The 19,348-nt window shown below is 50.7% G+C and overlaps 10 protein-coding genes across 10 annotated transcripts; 5 read left to right on the top strand and 5 right to left on the bottom strand.

The window, feature by feature from the left end:
* Positions 1-605: 605 nt before the first annotated feature.
* Positions 606-2,227, bottom strand: N7518_005438 (RNA-binding signal recognition particle subunit SRP54; the record flags this gene model as incomplete). The annotated part of the gene is made up of 2 exons (XM_057186365.1): positions 606-2,096; positions 2,150-2,227. 2 exons carry the CDS (start codon positions 2,225-2,227, stop codon positions 606-608), a joined length of 1,569 nt encoding a protein of 522 aa, XP_057043135.1.
* Positions 2,228-2,474: 247 nt separating this feature from the next.
* On the top strand, positions 2,475-3,389 carry N7518_005437 (rRNA-processing protein RRP15; the record flags this gene model as incomplete). Its single annotated transcript, XM_057186364.1, has 1 exon — positions 2,475-3,389. One exon carries the CDS (start codon positions 2,475-2,477, stop codon positions 3,387-3,389), a length of 915 nt encoding a protein of 304 aa, XP_057043134.1.
* Positions 3,390-3,692: 303 nt separating this feature from the next.
* N7518_005436 (ferredoxin family 2Fe-2S iron-sulfur cluster binding protein) lies at positions 3,693-4,420 on the bottom strand (the record flags this gene model as incomplete). The annotated part of the gene is made up of 3 exons (XM_057186363.1): positions 3,693-3,934; positions 3,996-4,102; positions 4,161-4,420. 3 exons carry the CDS (start codon positions 4,418-4,420, stop codon positions 3,693-3,695), a joined length of 609 nt encoding a protein of 202 aa, XP_057043133.1.
* Positions 4,421-4,631: 211 nt separating this feature from the next.
* N7518_005435 (mitofusin complex protein UGO1) lies at positions 4,632-6,196 on the top strand (the record flags this gene model as incomplete). The annotated part of the gene is made up of 2 exons (XM_057186362.1): positions 4,632-4,994; positions 5,057-6,196. The coding sequence occupies 2 exons, from the start codon at positions 4,632-4,634 to the stop codon at positions 6,194-6,196; spliced, it is 1,503 nt and encodes a 500-aa protein (XP_057043132.1).
* A 595-nt stretch (positions 6,197-6,791) lies between these two features.
* Positions 6,792-8,878, bottom strand: N7518_005434 (alkaline phosphatase family protein; the record flags this gene model as incomplete). Its single annotated transcript, XM_057186361.1, has 3 exons — positions 6,792-8,566; positions 8,620-8,746; positions 8,801-8,878. The coding sequence occupies 3 exons, from the start codon at positions 8,876-8,878 to the stop codon at positions 6,792-6,794; spliced, it is 1,980 nt and encodes a 659-aa protein (XP_057043131.1).
* Positions 8,879-10,162: 1,284 nt separating this feature from the next.
* On the top strand, positions 10,163-10,474 carry N7518_005433 (uncharacterized protein; the record flags this gene model as incomplete). The annotated part of the gene is made up of 1 exon (XM_057186360.1): positions 10,163-10,474. One exon carries the CDS (start codon positions 10,163-10,165, stop codon positions 10,472-10,474), a length of 312 nt encoding a protein of 103 aa, XP_057043130.1.
* Positions 10,475-10,656: 182 nt separating this feature from the next.
* N7518_005432 (uncharacterized protein) lies at positions 10,657-11,161 on the bottom strand (the record flags this gene model as incomplete). The annotated part of the gene is made up of 2 exons (XM_057186359.1): positions 10,657-10,842; positions 10,907-11,161. 2 exons carry the CDS (start codon positions 11,159-11,161, stop codon positions 10,657-10,659), a joined length of 441 nt encoding a protein of 146 aa, XP_057043129.1.
* Positions 11,162-12,056: 895 nt separating this feature from the next.
* Positions 12,057-13,025, top strand: N7518_005431 (putative class III chitinase; the record flags this gene model as incomplete). Its single annotated transcript, XM_057186358.1, has 1 exon — positions 12,057-13,025. One exon carries the CDS (start codon positions 12,057-12,059, stop codon positions 13,023-13,025), a length of 969 nt encoding a protein of 322 aa, XP_057043128.1.
* A 601-nt stretch (positions 13,026-13,626) lies between these two features.
* N7518_005430 (putative spindle pole body associated protein SnaD) lies at positions 13,627-16,200 on the top strand (the record flags this gene model as incomplete). Its single annotated transcript, XM_057186357.1, has 1 exon — positions 13,627-16,200. One exon carries the CDS (start codon positions 13,627-13,629, stop codon positions 16,198-16,200), a length of 2,574 nt encoding a protein of 857 aa, XP_057043127.1.
* A 476-nt stretch (positions 16,201-16,676) lies between these two features.
* Positions 16,677-18,739, bottom strand: N7518_005429 (uncharacterized protein; the record flags this gene model as incomplete). The annotated part of the gene is made up of 3 exons (XM_057186356.1): positions 16,677-18,171; positions 18,225-18,502; positions 18,557-18,739. 3 exons carry the CDS (start codon positions 18,737-18,739, stop codon positions 16,677-16,679), a joined length of 1,956 nt encoding a protein of 651 aa, XP_057043126.1.
* Between the last annotated feature and the right edge of the window lie 609 nt (positions 18,740-19,348).

Raw genomic sequence — 19,348 nt, 5'->3', positions numbered from 1 at the left:
TCTCCCGGGCGCTCCATGTACCATACGGACTTGTTTCATATCCTTCCTGTCTTTCTCGACCTACCTCTCATGGGGAAGCGATCTGGGCTTTATTTATATTTATATGACTCGATTTATTTTCTATTCCCCAACACAAAAGCATAACATGTTGATTCTCATTCGATCTCACTGGGCTCGCCTGATGCATGATCTCCTGGCCGCCATGAACATGGTCATGGTTGATCTGGCGGTCCCTTTGTTTTCGTTCTCAATTCTCTAATCTTATTAGACGGATGGATTTTAGCGGCGTTTCTGTTTCAGGATTATGTGTACAGCGTGATTTATTATGAATACAACGATAGTACCGCACTGCAATTGTCCGTTTCAAAAACCTAATTCAAGTAGTAGAACAAGAAAAGGACATGATTCCTTTTTCAGGATGGTATATGTGATAGTGATAGGCTCATTACCAAATTTGTTCTTGTATACAAGGGTTGCATATAATGCGAAGTAGCAAGAAAACGCCAAACACCAGCCCAGATGCTAAGTTGATGAGCCAGCGGTGGGATATGGAAAGGAGAAAGAAGAACGCAGGGATGAAACAAGAAGATTAGCAAAGACCGGGCTTAACGTCCTCTTCCACGTCCACCACCACCTCCTCCCATTCCACCCATCAACCCGCCCATTTGGCTCATTAGGCTCTGCATATCCGGCATGCCGCCGCCACCACCTCCCATCATCTGCATCATCTTGGCCATATCGGGCATACCGGGCATACCACCGCCGCCAGCACCACCCATCGACGCCATGCGCTTCTGCATGGCAGCCATCTGCTGGTTCTTGTTTCCGCCCTTCATCATGTTCTGAGCTTGTTGCATCTGCTTCTTTTGGCCGCCAACACGCTTGGCCATGCCGGCCATCATGCGGTGCTGGGAGAGCACGTCCTCGACTTCACGGACGCTAGTTCCGCTGCCGTGCGCGATGCGGACCATGCGGCTAGGCTGCTCGACGAAGTTCTTGCCGTCGCCATCGAGCTCGGCTACAGTCATACTGTCGAAGATGTAGACCATGCGGCGCAGCTTCAGTGAGCCGTCCTCGTCATCCAGACCCTGGGTCATGTTAGACAGACCGGGAATCATGCCGGACAATTTAGACAGCGGGCCCATCTTCATGATTGAGGTGATGTTCTCCCGGAAGTCGCGCAGAGTGTAGATACCTTCCGCAATGTGCTTGTATGTCTCCTTGGCACCCGCGGAATCCTTTGTCATGGCCTGGACGTGCTCGACCAGCCCGGCGACATCACCCATGCCCAGTAGCTTCTGAACAAACGCGCGGGGCTCGAATCGCTCTAGGTCCATCATGTGCTCACCAGTACCAAGGAAGATAATAGGAGTATGCGTAGCGGCGACAGCGGAAATGGCACCACCACCGGCGGCATGGCCGTCAGTCTTGGTAATGATAATAGCTCCAAAGTCTGCCGTTGCCTTGAACGCAGCGGACTGGGCCTCGGCAGATTGACCAATTGTGCTGTCGAGCACGAGAATAGTCTGGTCTGGTGTTACAGCATTCTGAATTTGTGTCATTTCCGTGAAGAGCTCCTCCTCTTGTCGGTGGCGACCACTGGTGTCGACAATGATGATATCGAAACGCTCTTTCTTAAACTTGGCCACACCCTCCGCGGCCACGACAGCAGGATCCGTCTGCGTCAGACTACCATAGTATGGGATCTTGGCCTTGGTAGCGTTCTGCTTCAGCTGATCAAAAGCACCGGCACGGAAGGTATCTGCGCAAACCAGCGCTGTTTTGAATCCTCGCGTCTGGTAGTGCCGAGCCAGCTTTGTACACGTTGTTGTCTTACCCGCACCCTGCAAACCGACGAACATGATCACATTGGAGCGACCCTTCTTCGGCCGGAAGGAGTCTGCACGCGGGTCCACCAATTTTACGAGCTCGTCGAAGACGGTCTTCTGGATCAGTCGCTTCTTGTTCACTGCGGCCGGGAGCGATGAGAAGTTGACGCTAGCCTTGATCGATTTGCGTAGCGTTCCAACGAGACGGACGTTGACATCGGCAGATAGGAGAGCGGCGCAAATTTCTTTAAGCATATCATCGAAGGCCTGTTATTATATTAGCGGGCTGGCTTGCGGGCCACACTAGACACATAGCATACCTTCTCATCGAGGTTACTGGACCTCGTCAGGTCATTGACGGCGGAGTTGATTCGCCGCCCAAGGTCTTGAAGAACCATGGTGAATATGTGCGTAGGTAAACAATTAGAAAATAAATTAGACTAAGACCGTAGTCGTCAATGATTTCGCGATGGAGGAGGGGTGAGGATGAAGCCCGTTGAGAGACCAGAGAGGCAATGTGGAGGGGCCAATCGGAGAGCCGATGGTTTCTCACCGCCCCAAAAAAAAGTTGTGATACGGGCACTTTTGGATCAGCGTCTTGACTTTCTTCTTTGCTTGCATTTATCGCAATATTTTTCTGTGACAATGCCTCCTGCTGTTTCCAAAAAACGCAAGGTCCTTGATGGCCTGAAGGGCAACACTGGCCGCAAGAAGAAGTTCGTCAAGCAGCGCTTCTATCACAGCAGCTCCGAGGACGAAGAAGAAGATGGCAATTTCAACCCCGTCAGTCTTGAAGACTCAGACGCCGAAGAGGGAGGTGCTACAGTAGCCAAGCCCTCGGCTCTCGATATCCGCATGAAGAAGGCAAAGACACAAGAAGAAGAAGCACCCACACCGGAACCGAAAAAATCAGACGATAGCGACTCAGACTCCAATATCGGCGAGGAGATTGAGCTGGACGATGAAGACCTCGAGAATGACGACGATGAAAGCGACGCGTCTGATTCTGACGCAGATGATCTTTCTGACTCGTCTCCGGCCGGCAAACCCACAGGCGCCAATCGCGGCCGAGCTGTCCCCAAGCGCAACGACCCTACCGCATTCTCAACCTCCATCTCCAAAATTCTATCCACGAAACTTCCTACCTCCGCACGGGCTGATCCCGTTCTCTCGCGAAGCTCGTATGCCGCGAAGTTGGTCAACGAGGCTGCAGATGAGAAGCTCGACAACGCCGCACGGGCTAAGATGCGCGCTGAGAAGAAAGAGGAAATGGATCGCGGCCGTGTCCGTGATGTGATGGGTATTCAGCGAGGAATTGCCGGCCCCGTCGCTGAGGAGGAGAAGCGGGTGCGCAAGATGGCGCAGCGTGGTGTCGTGAAGCTGTTCAATGCTGTGCGCGCGGCTCAAGTCCGAGGAGAGGAGGCGGCCAATGATGAGCGCAAGAAGGGCACAATTGGTATGGGGGAGCGGGAGAAGGCTGCCAACGAGGTCAGCAAGCAAGGATTCCTTGAATTGATCAATGGAAAGAAGGGAAAACCTTTAAACATCGAAGAGGCGTGAGCTGGATCTACGATTACCCATGGCATATTTCTGGCGTTGGGAGATATTTTTTTGTTATATATTTTGTCTACATTGCTTATGTAGAGAGTCTTGTTTGATAAAAATAGTACAGGAGATTTTCATTTTGCGATACCGCGCAAGTCCACCAGATGCATCGGACGAATATTACAGTACAAAGTCCTATTCGGCATCCAAATAGGACGAATAGGACCACAAACCCCCGCTGTAACCATCTGGCTATTCGGATAAGATGTGAGGGTTTTCAGATCAAAACAGTCCCTCCTGGGGTCTCTGCTAGTGTCTTTATTTCGACTCAAAGTCGCTTGCTTGGAGATTCCGTGTCATGGACGGCAATCGCACAACCATTCCGTCAAGATCCTTGGTCATGATCACCTGGCACCCCAGCCGGGAGGTCTCGGTAAGCCCGAAAGCCAGATCCAACATGTCGTTCTCGTCGTCCGATGGTTCTTCCATTTTATCAAAGGTTTCCGGGTCATCCACAATCACGTGGCAAGTTGAGCAGGCACAGGATCCTCCGCATGCACCTATTCCCGGGATAAAGTCAGAAATTTGGGGTCAAATAAGCATTATATCGGCTCAGCTCACCTTCCATTTCAAGGTCGTTTGCCTGTGCGATATCGAGTAGGTTATCCCCCTCGGCAACTTGGAGGTCTACCTTGGTGCCATCCTTATCGATGAAAGTCAAGTTGATCCTACAGAGTCAGTCAGAAATAGTACAAGAGCGCAATAACTGCGATCTGGTGGGCGTACTCTTCGCCGGGCTTGGGCGGCGTGATATGACCATGCGCAGCTTGTGCAGTCACTGAGAAGGCACGCCGGGCTGTATTATATCCTTTCCAAGGTGATTGAAGGGATCTCTGTGCATTGGTTTGCGAGCGACTGGGTGTTGTGATTCCGGTGTTCCTCCATGACCTTGAATAACTTAGGGATCTCCGCGATTGAGTCAAACAGATATCCCCGGTCTTAGGTACACGGCGCAACTGCTGACCAACTTCTCGCCAAAAAGCCATGTTGTAGAAGAGGGAATAAATAAATTAAAAGGGGATTTTGAAAGCCAACAGAGAAAAAAAGAGCATCCGGGCGAAAATGGAAGAGCGAGCGATGACCGTCCAATGGCCGCGGAGGAAAAAAAAGGGACTGACAAAGCTTGGGCGTTCGGACATTCCACTCCTCCCGTTCTTCTTTCCCCGAACCACCTTTATCTCCGATCATCATTACAATATGGCGTCTCGTGAAGGGATCAATCCCTTGCGGCCTTACTATATCCCTCCGTCTGGCTTATCGCCTGCTTCAAATGCGCCTGCCGAGGTGGCATCGCCGTCGTCAGCCCAGGTGTTTGGCAGCACAGCGCGTGAGTTTATGCCGGACTTGGACTATGCCGATTATCTGGAAGCTTCACCCTCGGTGTCTGACTGGGCCCGCGATGCGTTGAACCGAGCGCTTGTTCGCTACACTAAGGTTCTTACTGCACAGCCGTTCGACGTCGCCAAAACCATCCTGCAGGTGTATGTTGTACCAGACGCCGCAGAGGAGCAGTGGGATCGGAACTCGATGCCGGGTACTGAAGGAAGCTCTTATGATTCGGTAAGAAGGCTGTTATCTAAAGCTGATATACGGCTGTAAATGACTGACAGATTTGTGTATAGGACTCAGAAACATCCGATGATGAAACCAGTTACTTCACCTCAGCTGCCCCTCCAACGCCGAGCCCGAGTACACCTCGATCTCGTAAATCACACCACCACATCACCGACCGTAGTGGTTATATTCGACCAGAGTCTGCCGCACAGCCTAAACATGTCTTGACTCTCAAGAACTCGAACTCCTTGACCGAAGTTCTATCCCAGCTTTGGTCCTCCAGCGGGCCAACCTCCCTCTGGAAGTCCTCCAACTCTACATTCATTTACTCACTTCTCCTGCCCACCTTGAACACTTTCATCCGTAGTCTTCTATCGGCAATCGCTGGCTTGCCAGAAGAGGACATTTCCATGTCGATGACAGCGGACATTCTGACGGCATCATCCCCTCTGGCAACCCTGGTGGTGTCATTCATTTCAACCTCGCTATCCGCCCTGATCCTAGCTCCCATCGACACCGCTCGTACATTCCTGATGCTCACGCCAGCAACCCATGGGCCAAGGTCCCTTGTCCGAGCTATCCGCCAGCTCCCCACGCCCAACTGCACGATCCCCTCGCATCTCGTCCCAATCACGGTGCTTCATTCAAGTCTTCCTACCCTCATTATGACCTCGACACCACTCTTCCTCAAATCGTATCTGTCCATTGACCCCCTCCTAAATCCTAACGCATGGAACATGTGTGCCTTCCTTGTCTCAGGACTTGAACTCGCCGTGCGATTCCCACTCGAGACCGTGCTCCGACGCGCCCAGATCGCTACATACACATCCTTGAGTCTGCGCCAAAAGTACTCAGGCGGTAGCATCAGTACAGCATCTATTGATGCGTCCGATGTGGAAACCATTGTCCCTACCCCGCGAACTTACCGCGGTATCATTGGCACAATGTGGCATGTCGTTTATGAAGAAGGTGTCAGCTCGAAACCGTCCGAGAAGGAGCGCGCCAAGCAGCTCCTCGGCCAGCGTACCTCACAGAAGAAGCGACAGCAAGGCCAGGGTATTCAGGGCCTGTACCGTGGCTGGCGTATTGGCATGTGGGGCATCGCCGGCATCTGGGGAGCCAGTCTGCTGGGCGGAATCGCTGGAGGCAACGAAGACGAGGTGACGACAAGAGGTGGTCACGGCCGTTCTAGCGGTGGACTCTTCTAATTGACGCCGTCGAGCCATGAGGCCTTTGTCTTCGCCTTCCATTTGGAGCCACTATATCGCCACTACCGACCCAATTAATTATCCGTGAAGAGACATCCTCAAGTCTCCGATTTTCTTTCATTTCTCTATCCCTCTTATTTACTGGTCGCGACAATCGATATCTTGAATCTTCCATATTGGCACCCCAAGAAGCATTTCCCTTATCGCGTGCGTCATTGGTCTTCGGTCTCCACTCTCCTCTCATCCCTTTTGTCTATCTTATACCCCAGTGAACGGATCCAGGGGGCAAAGTCAAACGGCGTCATGTTTTTGGTTTAGCAGTCCCCTGTCCTGCAGTGCAAACCGTGTATAAAACCCTCCTTCATAACCACATAGCTATGTAACGAGATACAACGCAGCCCGTCTCACTCCGGCTTGCCGGGCATCTAATTCATTTGATTGATTGCTTATAGAACGGAAATTGTTTAAATTGAACTAGCGCTAAGTTCCACTGCTGTATTATTTGAGGCTACCCGCTTCGTCATTCAACCTGCCTTGAACAGATTCGAACGAGCAAGCTAGGCGCTCCCTTTGGGAAACGGTCTAGTCTAATGAACTAATCAAGTCTCTCCATCTTCTCCAGTCGATCTGCAAGTTGATAGTAAAGACCATTAACCGTCTCAACAACCCGCTTCGCCAATTCTGGCACCCGTCCCACAACAGTCCCAAGCATCACACTCCAACTCAGATCCGGAATGTCATCCTCAACCACACGGCCCGGCGGCAGAGACGGGCTATGGACACTCGCATCACTGTCTAATGGGACACTAAGACGATACTTCCAAACAGCCTCCCCATCCACATACAACGAGTACGTCAGAACCGAGCTGCGAGCGCGAACAGGCGCAGCAGCGCTCAAACCAACATCTTCAACCTCATCCGCGATATCAATAAGCCCGAACTTACTATTCCCGTTCGGCGCGTACTTCACCATAACATCCTCGGAGTCTGTCTGGTGGTATGTACGGATGGGGAGGTAAAACATGCTCAGCGGGCCAACGCTGAACTCATGCAGTCCCAGCCCGGCCGTGTTAGGCAACAGCTGATCTGGGTGGAGTTTCAGTTCCGGGTCTGGGAACCTAGTAGCACCGAATTCATGTCTATCACCGCTAAGCATGACGATTCGGATGCCTAGATCGCGCTCTGCGCGCCACATTGCCTCGAATACGGTGCGGCGCTCGTCCAAGAACCCGCCCCATGTATCTGTGGTGCCGACGTGCCAGTTCTTGGTGAAGGGGACGCTGGAGGAGATGATTTTCCAGTGTGTGCCGGCTGGCTCTGGGGTCGAGATGTACGTGAGGAGAGATTGGAGCTGGGACTGGCCGAGGATGGTTGAGTTCTTGTATGAGGGCTCGGTGCGGTAGGTACGTGTGTCTAGCATGAAGAATGAGGCTGGGCCGTGGGTGAAGGCGAAGTAGGTTACGTTGTCTGGGTCGGCGAAGGGTGCTGCGGGAATGGGTGGGTTTGCTCGCACGTGGTAGTGGATGAAGGGGTCTGCTGCTGCGGGATACGGGGCGGTTGTGTTGCCTTGCGACCAGTCGTTTTCGATCTCGTGGTCATCCAGGGTGTGCAGCCAGGGGAGGTCAATGGCGCGGTTGTCTTCTGGTCCGTGGGTCCAGGAGGGGGATGAGTAGATACGTCTGTACTCGCTACGGTAGTGTGACATTGTTGAGCCGAAGCGCCAGGGAACATCTATGTAGATGAAGTCGCCTAGGAAGAGCATGAATGATGGACGGAATAGCTTGGGCAGTTTGGCGAGGGCGTCGGTCATTTGCTCGAGGCCTGGGACCCGTAGTGGATGCGATAGTAGGTTGTAAGGGAAGTTTGGCTTCAGACAACTTGATGTTACAAATGATAGTCGGCTTGATTCAGAAGTTTCGGGCAATGGCGCCGTGGTAAATGTGCCAGACTTGTTGTTGGATAGCGAGTAGCGATAGTGTGTCGCCGGCTTCAGGTCGGTCAGGGTCACAGTTGTAGTGAAGTCGGTGGAGTCATCCAGCTTGTAAACGATGCCCTCTTCATACCAGTCCTGGCTCAGGTCAGAGACCTCCTGGAACATGACCGCCACTGGTAGGCGAGCCGAATCTGGCTCGCGAAAGACCAAGCTGGCAGTGGTCGGGGAGACATATCCAATACGTGAGAATGCAACATTTGTGGTAGAATAAAGTAGAATACCACGGGTCAAGAAGTCAAGTGTCAGGACCGCCAGGGCTACATTGATTAGAATTGTAATCCTGGTCAGCAGGGGCCACTTTGCAGAGGGCAGCCCTGTCAATAGTGTTTTAAGCACAGAATCGCCATCTTTGGCTCGGCTAGACACGGAGTTATGCCCTGTGAAGCACGTTAGTATCTCATATTATGATCATTTGGAAGTGGAGCCTGACTATTTGAGTCTCGAGCTTTAGTCGTTTGGCTTTCGTGAGGCTGGGTATCCTTGAGCAAGGGGATTATTGACGACAGGTACACCACGAGAGAGGTAACCACGAGGGGCACAAAGTGATGGCCAGGGATCTGTGAATACGTGAGTTTTCTGAAACACAAGGTTGGCCTATGGGAGCCTTATACCCATCGTAGAAATATGAAGCTCGTTAGTCGGATGATCGTCGAGCTCGTGGCTACAGCAATACGCCGTAGGGAGGCCATTATGGAAGGCAATATGACCAAATGTCAAGAGTGAAGATCACTTCATGCTAAATGGAAACAATGGAAACAATGGAGATGGTGAAGGGTCGAAGGTTGTCTTGGTGATTTCCTAAGGTGATGACGTATCCAGGGACCAGATCGGCAATCGTATTGGTTGATATTGAAAATCAACTCCCCGTGAATTGTATAGATGAATTGTATGAATTGTACAATTGATGTTATTGCCTGACTAGAAATCAATTTAATTACATTGGTAGTACCTATAATTTAGGTAAAAGCTGAGGCTCTAGTAACGCTCACGTGCAGTAGTCTCTATTTAAAGCACAATCTCATGAAGTCGACGTATGCCCTACTCTAAAATACCTACAATATCCAAATCGCTCGTACATCTCGTAGAGAAAGTCTAGCGATACAAACCACTTTGTTATCATCTTTCCATCCGTCTTTTTTGATGTCTTTCCTGGGGTCTTTTAGAATAACCGCTAACTATCCCCGAGTAGGGGACCTCTCTGGGCTTTTAAGAGACTGCATACTTTTATTTATGAATGTTGATTCATGGCAACCGGTTAACTGAACCCAAAAACTCACGTATGTACCGATGTACTATGTAGATCGCTCCTGCTGGTGTGTACGATTACATATGTAGTTCCCTGTTTCAGAATATTCATAATGTTTGATTATCGTAGGGCATATATGATGTGTTTGGCCGCTTTCACTACTTCCTTATGCAGTTCATAGACCTCCTCTGGCATCTCTTTCTCTCGTTCTCTCCTCTCTCCTCTCGCAGGCAGCTTGCTGTGTTGGCAGACTCTTTATTCCGCCCACAGAGATCTTTCTTCTAGATTCCAGAGGATAGGATCTCTGTAGCTTTATTCGTCTAAAGCTATTTAGAGAGCTTCATGGCAGTAGCTAGATCTTCATCTTCCATCGATCTGACACATTCATCATCATATTTTGGATGATCACTTCTCTTCTTCCACGTATCTGATACGTGTATTTCGCAAAATGGCCCCGAAACCACTATCCCCCGGACTCTCTCATTACTCACCGAAACACCGAAACACCGTCATGAAGCTCAGCATCAGCTTCAATATCAGCAGATGCACCACTCACCTCTCTTGACAATACCATTCGGCTTCAAGTCTCGATGCATTGGAGTCAACACTGGCTTTCTTTATTCCTGAAAGACATAGCCACAATGCGGACAATGAATTTAGTCCTGGCTTTTATACCACGGACTCGCTGATGTACGTAATTGAATATGTTCAGCTTGGAGGCGTGATCATGGCCTTTAAAGACCTGGACTTATATAGCACCAAGCTTTGGGAGCTAAATTCCCAATCTTGCAATGCTTGGATCGCGAAGTGGAAGCATCTCCCACTAGAGATTGCGCAACAGCCAATCCCAGCGGAGTATGGCACTGCGGACTTCATCAAGGGCCCAATTCCTGGCGAGCCGCAAACGGGACGTGGGGTCCCTCCACAGTCGGAAGATGACCAGCTGGTTGCCTGCAGCTACAGGGTTGCCTGCAGCTACAGAGGATTGAAGACATTATCTGATTCGCTCGATATGCTAATCTTCGTCGCGCGGATGTAGCGGGCTTGGTTGGTTGGTTGGTTCTCTTTTGGTTTTTGACATTCGTTTATGTTTCAGAAAGTTGCTCCTTATTGCTATACAATGATGTCTGTTATTGCACCTTGCAGCTTTGGCACGTCTTGTATTAAACATAGGATCGTCCATTTCTATGAAATTGTTTCTTAAATCAGATTGATCGAAACTCAAGCCGTTGTCTTCCATTCTTCAAATCCAGGTGCAACTACCGAAGGCTCATGCGACCGGCCGTGCTGTTCGGCTTCTAACTCAGTTTCCCCATTGCCTACTGCCTTTCCCCGAGCGCCAGCACGGCCGCCAGCACGACTGCCAGCATGACCGCCAGCATGACCGCCCTTTGAAGCGATAGCGTGCTGTTTACTCGCATTATACATTTAACGAAAAGATCTCTTTCCTGCTTGATGTTGTGGCACTCACCTGTTTCTCTGGATCCATATTATGGAACCCACCCACGCCGGTAGCTTTCCCGCCCTTTTTCCCACCCTTGTGGCCTATTTCTGAAAGCTCTTGCTTAGGACGATTCGAAAAATTCCCAGGGTTAGGATGGTGTGGATGATTGGATGCTGTGGCGACACTGCAGCGATGCCACAATCCAACATTGACAGACTGTGCAGATGGAAGCAGCCTAAGAAGCGGACGTGACATGATCCGAGTACTGCTGGTAAAAGCCATCATGTTATTGAGTGTTGAAGTTGATACCGGAACTTAGAAGTATATGCTGCTCCGCAAGAAGATATTGCTTCGCCACAAGGTTGGTTTGATGGGCATGTCCCACAACTTATGTAGTCTTCAGGAACTGCTATTTTGCCTCATCAGCTCATCGAAGGCGATAGTAGCTTGTCTATACGACATTCCCTTCGAAATATGCTGGTTCATTTTCTATCTTCTCGTGAGATAGACATGTCATTCGTGTATGTCTGGAAGAAGTCCACATTGAGATACACTTTGTTCCTGGTTGTTCTTTTCAATTTGCTGGAGGACTAATCCGGCATTACGATTTGATGTCATTCTTCAGCTCTTCCCAACGAGCCGAGTCCAACACCATGGATATAGGGATCAGCGTCCATGGTTCTAGTATTGAGGCGGTAATCCAGGCCCGTGTGAGGTGAGGACGAGAAAGAATCAAAATGCCCTAGAAAGTCCCGTCCAATTCAAACTATATAGTTATAGTTATTCAGCCTACTTTATCCTAAATAAATAACCATAGTCCTTGTAAAGCGCTACCCAGGTTGTAGCCTTACCCAAAAATGGATCTTCCATTCAGCTTAGTCAGTGAGTATTTGGGTTTATCGTGCGCAGGTGTTCAGTCCGATCTACTACTTTGTGTTGCAGCGATATTCCCCGGCGGATTCTATACATGAGTTAAAATTTGCCGTTGCATAGATCTAGAGTTCATTAATGATTTACTTCTCTGTGGTCATTTCTCTCGGACGCTAGGGGCCCGAACCCCCACAGCTACCAACCGCCAAAGCTCAAGCTTGTCATCAGCTCCCACAAGGCGAAGTTTATGGAATACTTTCCTAAAAATTACACGTAGCTGGATATTTAATATCTTGCTCTCTTCAAAATGCCACCGATCCGAGGTGGACTCGGCGAGCGTCCGCGGGTGATCTTGTACCACCAAACACTCATCCCAGGCGGGGGTCAGTATGTCTCCATGCTCCCGCTCCTCGAAAACAACACCGGAATAACACATGTTATTCTCGCCGCTTTTCACTTGAACGCTGTACCAGGGGACATCACTCTCAACGATGATCCACCAGACAACCCCAAATTCGACCCCCTCTGGGCCGAAGTGCCCGTTGTGCAGCGGCAAGGCGTGAAAGTGATGGGCATGCTAGGCGGGGCCGCCCCGGGCACCTTCACGCGGCTTGACGGCAGCCGGATGGAATTTGAAGAATTTTATTATCCTTTCCTGACCATGATTCGCCGCCATGGCCTTGATGGAATTGATCTCGATGTGGAAGAGGCCATGTCTTTGCAAGGCATCGTCCGACTCATCGACCGACTCAAGGCTGACCTGGGCGACGCATTCATCATTACCCTGGCCCCTGTGGCAGCTGCATTAATTGGTATCGGGAACCTATCAGGGTTCGACTACCGTGAACTCGAGCAGGCTCGTGCTTCTCAGATCAGCTGGTACAATACCCAGTTCTACAATGGCTGGGGTCTTGCTGAGGATCCACGGATGTACGCTACTATGGTTGCCCAGGGGTGGTCCCCGCGACGGATTGTCTATGGCCTGTTGACAAACCCGGGCAATGGATCGCAGGGTTATGTGTCTCAGGAGAGGATGGGACCTGTTCTGGCAGTGTTGATTGAGCAGTTTCCCAACTTTGGTGGCGTTATGGGTTGGGAGTATTACAATGCTCTGCCTGGGGGCACAGCGGAACCGTGGCAGTGGGCTGCGGAGATGACATTGACCATGGGTATGAAAGATCTTGTCGTGGCAGCTCGCCAGTTAATGTCGGCAGGGCCGATGGCGAGCAGTCTCAATGCTTTGTTTCAAGATATGCTAAATCAGGGACGTCAATGAAGCACAATGAATATCTAGCATTTCAGACAAATATGATATAGTTGAATTTCAACTGTTGTCAAGATTAGATTCGTTTTCAAGTGGTTTTGCCTGCATAAAGTCTGCACGTGAGTGTCCAGTTAACTGCAACGTGGCTTAGTCAGGTGACCAGACCCCCTAGCTAGCTTGAGGTAGATCATAGGATCATCTTACAATCATCAACTTCTACTATTATGTACGTATAAATTCATCCATGGGTATATGTACCCGTCCGTAGACGGAAATAGATGATCCACGACTATATGAAGTATAGGTTCCCCTTCAGAAAAGAATGAATATGAAACATGAGAGCAGAGAAGTAAAGGAGTACAAATGTCCGCTAGACCTAAAAAGGCAGATAAACATTGCTGCCTCAGGCGCCCCAATACAAACCGTCGCGAGATTCTTCAGTCTCCCCTTTTCTCCCCGGAATGTGGTTATTGTTATTTCTCTATTTACTCGGTTAATATTCTTTTTGGCAGGTCTCGAGTGCAACCCTGGGGATTGTATTTGACCTCTGAATTGGCAGAGCTTATCGTTGCCGGTTGCCCTCCTCTTTGCGCATCCGCACGCGTGCGCAACTATGGCCAACACAGGCTATACCTCGCCATTTCCAACCTCGCATGACACCATTGGACAGTCAACATTGGTGACGCCTCTCTTCATGCCATCCTCTCCTCCTCAGCATCCTTCTAGCCCATTGAGATCTCCGTCCCCCGCCCAAACTCCTGCAACCGCCCAGACTCCTTCAACCGAGCGCGTCGCAGCGAAACGTAGCGACCAAGGTCGTGGCCAGGCTCGTGACTATGGATACCATTCGGATAATGAAATGCAACATCGCTCTCGCCCCGCCTCTCCTGGAAGCCCGACAGGCTCAGATCTCGATGCGCGTCTTGCCGATTACACCTTGGATTTCAGCAACTTCCCGAGCGGCCATTTTCCTATGGATGGGAACGACGAGACTCTGCCCCCTTTCCATCAAGATGTAGATAAATTATCCGATGTTGGAGGCCCCGAGGACTTTACTGCGAATATGGAGAAATACCTGATGGGCGATGAGGATGCAGCGAACCACGAGGAGGAGGAAGATGAAGCTGAAGTAGACTACGGATCAGTACGACGATCTTTCCGGAAGTCGAAGCAACCCGTCATCGAAGACGAAGCCGACTCTGGGGAGTACAGTGAATTCGGACCGCCAGTGGATATGTCGACTCCTTCACACCTGCTGCACCGGACTAGCGCTATCCGCAAAGATTCAACCCACCTGGAAGGTATTGAAGAATACCCCGACGATGACGAGGCCCAGGATTCTGCATCCCCTTCCGTCCGAAAATTGTCGGATGCCTCCAGTAATGCACCAGAGGAGCAGAATGAGGATCTTCACCAGCAGATCGCACGTATGGAACACGCCATGAATGAATGCGACAACCAATTGCTGAAAAATCGCAGTCGTATTCTCGAGGCTGTTTCTGCTAGTGAGCAGATCCGTCATCTCCAGACGGAATTGCAGCAGAAGAATGCTCTCTTGGACGAGATGAATGCCAAAAGTAGCGACGAGGCAATGCTACGCGAGCAAGTCCAGTCGCTTCAAAAGACGAATGAAGAGCATGAGAAGCTATTGCGCCAGTCCAGCATGAATACAACGGATCTCAATCCTCTTTTGCACCAGATTCGTGAGATGCAACAGCAACTCCAAAACAGAGACGCACAGACTCCTTTGGACAAGGAGCGATTGGAGACAATTGCTCACCTGCGCCAACAACTTAATATTTCTCAAGAGCAAGTGCGAAAGCGCGATGAAACTCTAGATGAGACATTCACTAAGCTCAAGGAAGTCACACGGGCTAAGGATGCACAAATACAGGAGAAAAACTCGGAGATTGATCAACTCCAAGCACAGATCGATGATTATGGACTGGAGAATGAGAAGCTCGAGTCGGAATTAGAGCGTGCGCATAATGATTTCCAGGTTCTCGAGGAACGCTATATCGACCTGGAAGTTAGAAGTCGACCTCTAGAGGAAAAGAACATCACACTGGAAGAGAATCTTAGCCGTGTTCAAACCCATATGGAAGCCCAGGAGAGTGCTCTCAAAGCTGCTGCTGCAGATCTGCCTGTCAGTGGCCACAGCACCTACAGCGAGATTCTCGATCTGATCAAAGATTTGGGCCCAGGGGATCCCGCATCCCCACTTCACTCGCCATTGAAGGACAAGTTCGTGGACACCCAAGGCGTGCAGCAACCGCAACAGCCAGACATGCCAAGCATTGCAAGCCTTCAGCAAGAACTCCGGGAGTTATCCGCCGCACAGAAAGCTGCAGATACCGAAGCAGCACGTCTGCGTGATCAGGCGACTGAAGCTCAGACCCTCATCAAAACCATCGAAACAGAGAACTCACGACTCTCCAACCGAGTAAGCGAGCTCACAACAGCCCTAACCAAGTCCCAGCACGATCTACTCCAGTCGCAAGAACAGCACGCTGAGTCCCTCGAGACCATCGCCCGCTTGCAAGAAGACAAGGTCGTCGAACCTCCTAGTCCACCCCCTTCACCCCCAACAGCACGCGAAGCTCTCAACCCAGAGCCAAGAGGACCGGACACCGCAGCCCTAGAGGCGAACCACCAAAGCCAACTCCGCAGCCTGCACACCGCACACTCAACGGCAGTCTCAACACTGCGCGCTTCGCACGCCGAGTCAATGCGCAAAATCCGCAACCTCCTCGTAGCCGCCGAGCAACGCGAAGCCGATTTACGCTCGGAACTTGCAACCCTCCGCGCCTCATCTACAACCTCTGAAAACCACCTACGCAAGAGCTTTAAAATAGAACTCCGCCGCCTGGAAGACATCATCGCCGGAAAGGACGAAACCGCCGCCGCGATGGACCAGCGCATCGCTCTGTCTGTGGACAAGCGCGAGCGCGAGTGGGAGCGGCGCATCGACCTGCTCCTCAAGGAGCGAGATCGCATGGCCAAGGCTTTGATGATGAGCTGGGGCGAGAATGAGCTGGGTCGGGGTCCGGGGTCTTTGGCTGAGAGTCACGGCAAGGAGAGCCGACGTCGTGATCGAGACCGTGATGTGGAAACCAAGAGTGGGCAGGCTTATCGCTACAAGTATGCTCAGAAGCAGAAGTCTAAAAACACCGAGACTAGGGCTTAGATGGGTTTGTTTAATTTTGTGTTTCTGTACCATATCAGGTTGGGGATTGCATTGTTTTTCTCTTGATTCGTTTTCTAGCGGTCTGGTGTACTTCCTGGAATGGGATTTGGGATCTGAAATTGCATGTCTGCGCGGTCTGTTCTGTTGTCGCCTTGAGGCGGATTTTGCATCTTGTTGCTTTCGAGTGCCAAATCAATTTTTGTACTGATCTTTGTATCTTCGCTCCTTAATTATGTTTGAATATTCGTCTTTCTACTGTATAACAAATTCAATTTGGTATCAAAAAGCTAACTACAACAACACTAAAAGTAGGGAAGTAACCAAGTCACCCTGCTACATCTGGGCACACTATCTATCTCTATCCACTGATACAAATCATATAACATTACAAAGTAAACCAAATAGAACTAAGAATGTCCGACCCGCAGACAAACAACGATTAATACTCTTTCCAACTTCACCATCCAAAGACCCCCTCAATAAAAGCCCAAACTCGTCCGATTCGCACCCCGGTATTTCGTCTGATCAATGGAATTCGACGGCAACTCAGAGTAAGCAGCCGAGACAGGCCTGTGATTATCCCCGGACGCATTGGGGTCAGTCATCTCCAAGATACAGCTGAGCGGACCACTCGCGCCGGAAGGGAGACTGCTGCGCGGGCGACGCGTGCTGGGGTAGATTATTTCGACGTCGCTGCGGCGGGGGATCGGCGCCGGCATGGACCGGGCTGATGAGCCATAGCGGCGCTGGTTGGCCCAGCGCGATGATTGGTGTCCGTACTGGCTGGTGCTGCTAGCGTGGGGGTTGGAGTGGGGGTTGTACTGGCTCTGCGAGTGACGTGGGACGTAGTTTGGGTCGAAGTGGTAGGATGAGCTGCGGGAGGGATAGTGGATGATGTTCTGTTGGGGTCGCATGGTCCTGCGCCTTGAGTCTGGGTGTATTTTTGGACCGGGGGCTTGTCGGCGGGACTGGGAGTATGCTCGTGGTTGTGGTTGGGAAGGCGGGCGTGGGATGTAGTTCGGGTGGTGCGGGTGGTGGACTGAGCGGGTTTCCGGTATGGCGTAGGCTGTTTGGGAGCGGCGCACTTTTGGTGGGGAGGACGGGGTTGTTGGGACTACTTCTGGGGCGTCGGCGGAGTTCATTGTCATTGTTCGGGTGTGGCCTTCTTGTGCTGGGTTGGGTTTGGGTTGGGTGTTGGCAGGGCTTTGCGGGAGGGATGCTGAAGAGGCGTTTGGAGTGTTGCCGTTTGCGACGAGTTGGTAGGTTGTCGATTGAGGGATTCCTTTAGGCATGCTATTTGGTGTCACGACCTGTTTCTCGACGTCTGATGCGGTGCTTGGGTCTGCGAGGGCCTGGATTTGGGGATCCGCTGATAGTGGAAGAGACAATGGGAAAGACTTTGGAAGAAGACGTCTGATAGAAGAGAGTGACGACTTTCCTCTCTTATGGCTGGTGTGTTCCCGGGGAATGGCCGGTAGTTTGGGAGCAAACGCATCAGAGAGAAGAGCGCGTAGCTCGTTGGTTGTCTGCGTACTCAACATAGTAGTAGATGTGCTCGAGATGGGATAGAACTCGCTAGCCACGCTTTGTGATCCGGGTGAGATCCGGTGTTGAGTGTCCTCTGGCGAAATCGTCGTTCCAGACATAATCTCTCCATATGTTGAACCGGATTCAGTGTTGACTCGGAGTTGAGGCCGCAGACGGACGGGAGCAGGATGCCGGACGCTGGGATGGCAGATGACTCTGTTGGCGATTGGGTCCGCAGACCAGAACTCCCCGGCTCCAGTTCCATCGTGTTGGCGGCAAAGATGGAGAATCTCGTTCTTGAGCGTTTCCTCACTATCCCAGCTATTGCCGGAGATGATACTGCCGTCTCTGAGAACTTTCTGGCGCTTGTAGATACCAAGAAGTGATACATCATATGGTCGATCGCAAAGCTCCCTTGCACAGTACATAGTGCACACAGTGACCCTGTAGGATTGTCAGTTCAAGTAAAGAAGCCAAGGAACGAGGATGCTGCATACATTGAAATCACAGCCACAATCACAGATGCTCGGTGGAAGGCACAGCTTTTACCAACTTTCCAGAAGGATCCGTCTGTCCCTTCCGGAAGACAGTACACCTGTTGTGCAGCGACCACTAGACCAGCTATACTTGTAGCTAGCCAAAGCATAAGATCCAAGCGCAGCACGTATGTGCATACATTATGCAGAATAGTCTTCTGGGTTCCAAATCCACCAATGTTGTTGTATTGCCAAGCGACCAGGCTTTGAAGGCTGACAAGCGGTACCGAGAGAAAAGACTGAATAAGAGTCAGCGAGACGATATAATAACCAAAGATTCAAGCCAAACATACTGCGACAAGTGCAAGTACAACACTCGGAGTCATTTTCGAGTCAACCTGGCCATTACCGTAAAGGTAGAGCACGAGCACGCATTCCAATATAGACTCGAGGAGTAGCAAGTATAGCGCAATAAATATCACAAGCTTCGTCCATGTTCCCTCCTTTCGTGGTGTAGGTGAAAATCCAGAAGCCATGATTGCGATATCTCGAGGATCAAGAGATGAAAGACTGTCTGTCGCCCTCTTAAACTGCCTGCTCGGAAGCCGGGTAGGTAAGAATGTGAGTGTGTAGTAGGTAACGGACAGGCGTGTTGAATGCCCCGTGTACAAATCGAACCCAGTTGTAGTCGCACTCGAAGTTCATCGATTGGACGCAAATGATAGCATATACATAAGGTTGGTACCAAGAGGAGTGTTGAAGGGCTAAAGAGTACTTTAATGAAGGGTTCTTAGCCCTGGAGCGCGTCGACGCGAATATAGCGTGGATGGGTGGAATGTAGCAGGGGCGTGCGTCGAAAGAATCCAAGGCATTGAGGATGACCCTCTCTTTAGAGGGTAGTCCATCTTAGCTTGATAGCTTGGAATGCTGAGGACTTGCTAGTGCCAGGGATGTATTGAGGGTTTGACTGTTATTAGCCTCATCCCTGTGGATTTGTCTGTACAGATGTCAGTTCGTTTCAGTCCCTGAGAATGGAAGATCTGAAGTAATTTTGATCTTCTGAGAATTCATTGTAATGATTTCTCCGTGCATCAAAGGGTTGTCCTTGGAGGTGAAAGTAGGATGAAGTCGATCGTGCCCTGGAT

This window comes from Penicillium psychrosexuale (genome assembly GCF_028828465.1).
Source record: "Penicillium psychrosexuale strain IBT 29551 chromosome Unknown utg000003l, whole genome shotgun sequence".
Classification (NCBI taxonomy): Eukaryota; Fungi; Ascomycota; class Eurotiomycetes; order Eurotiales; family Aspergillaceae; genus Penicillium; species Penicillium psychrosexuale.
The sequence above is the reverse complement of the archived record's forward strand: the minus strand, read 5'-3'. Positions and strand labels throughout refer to the sequence as shown.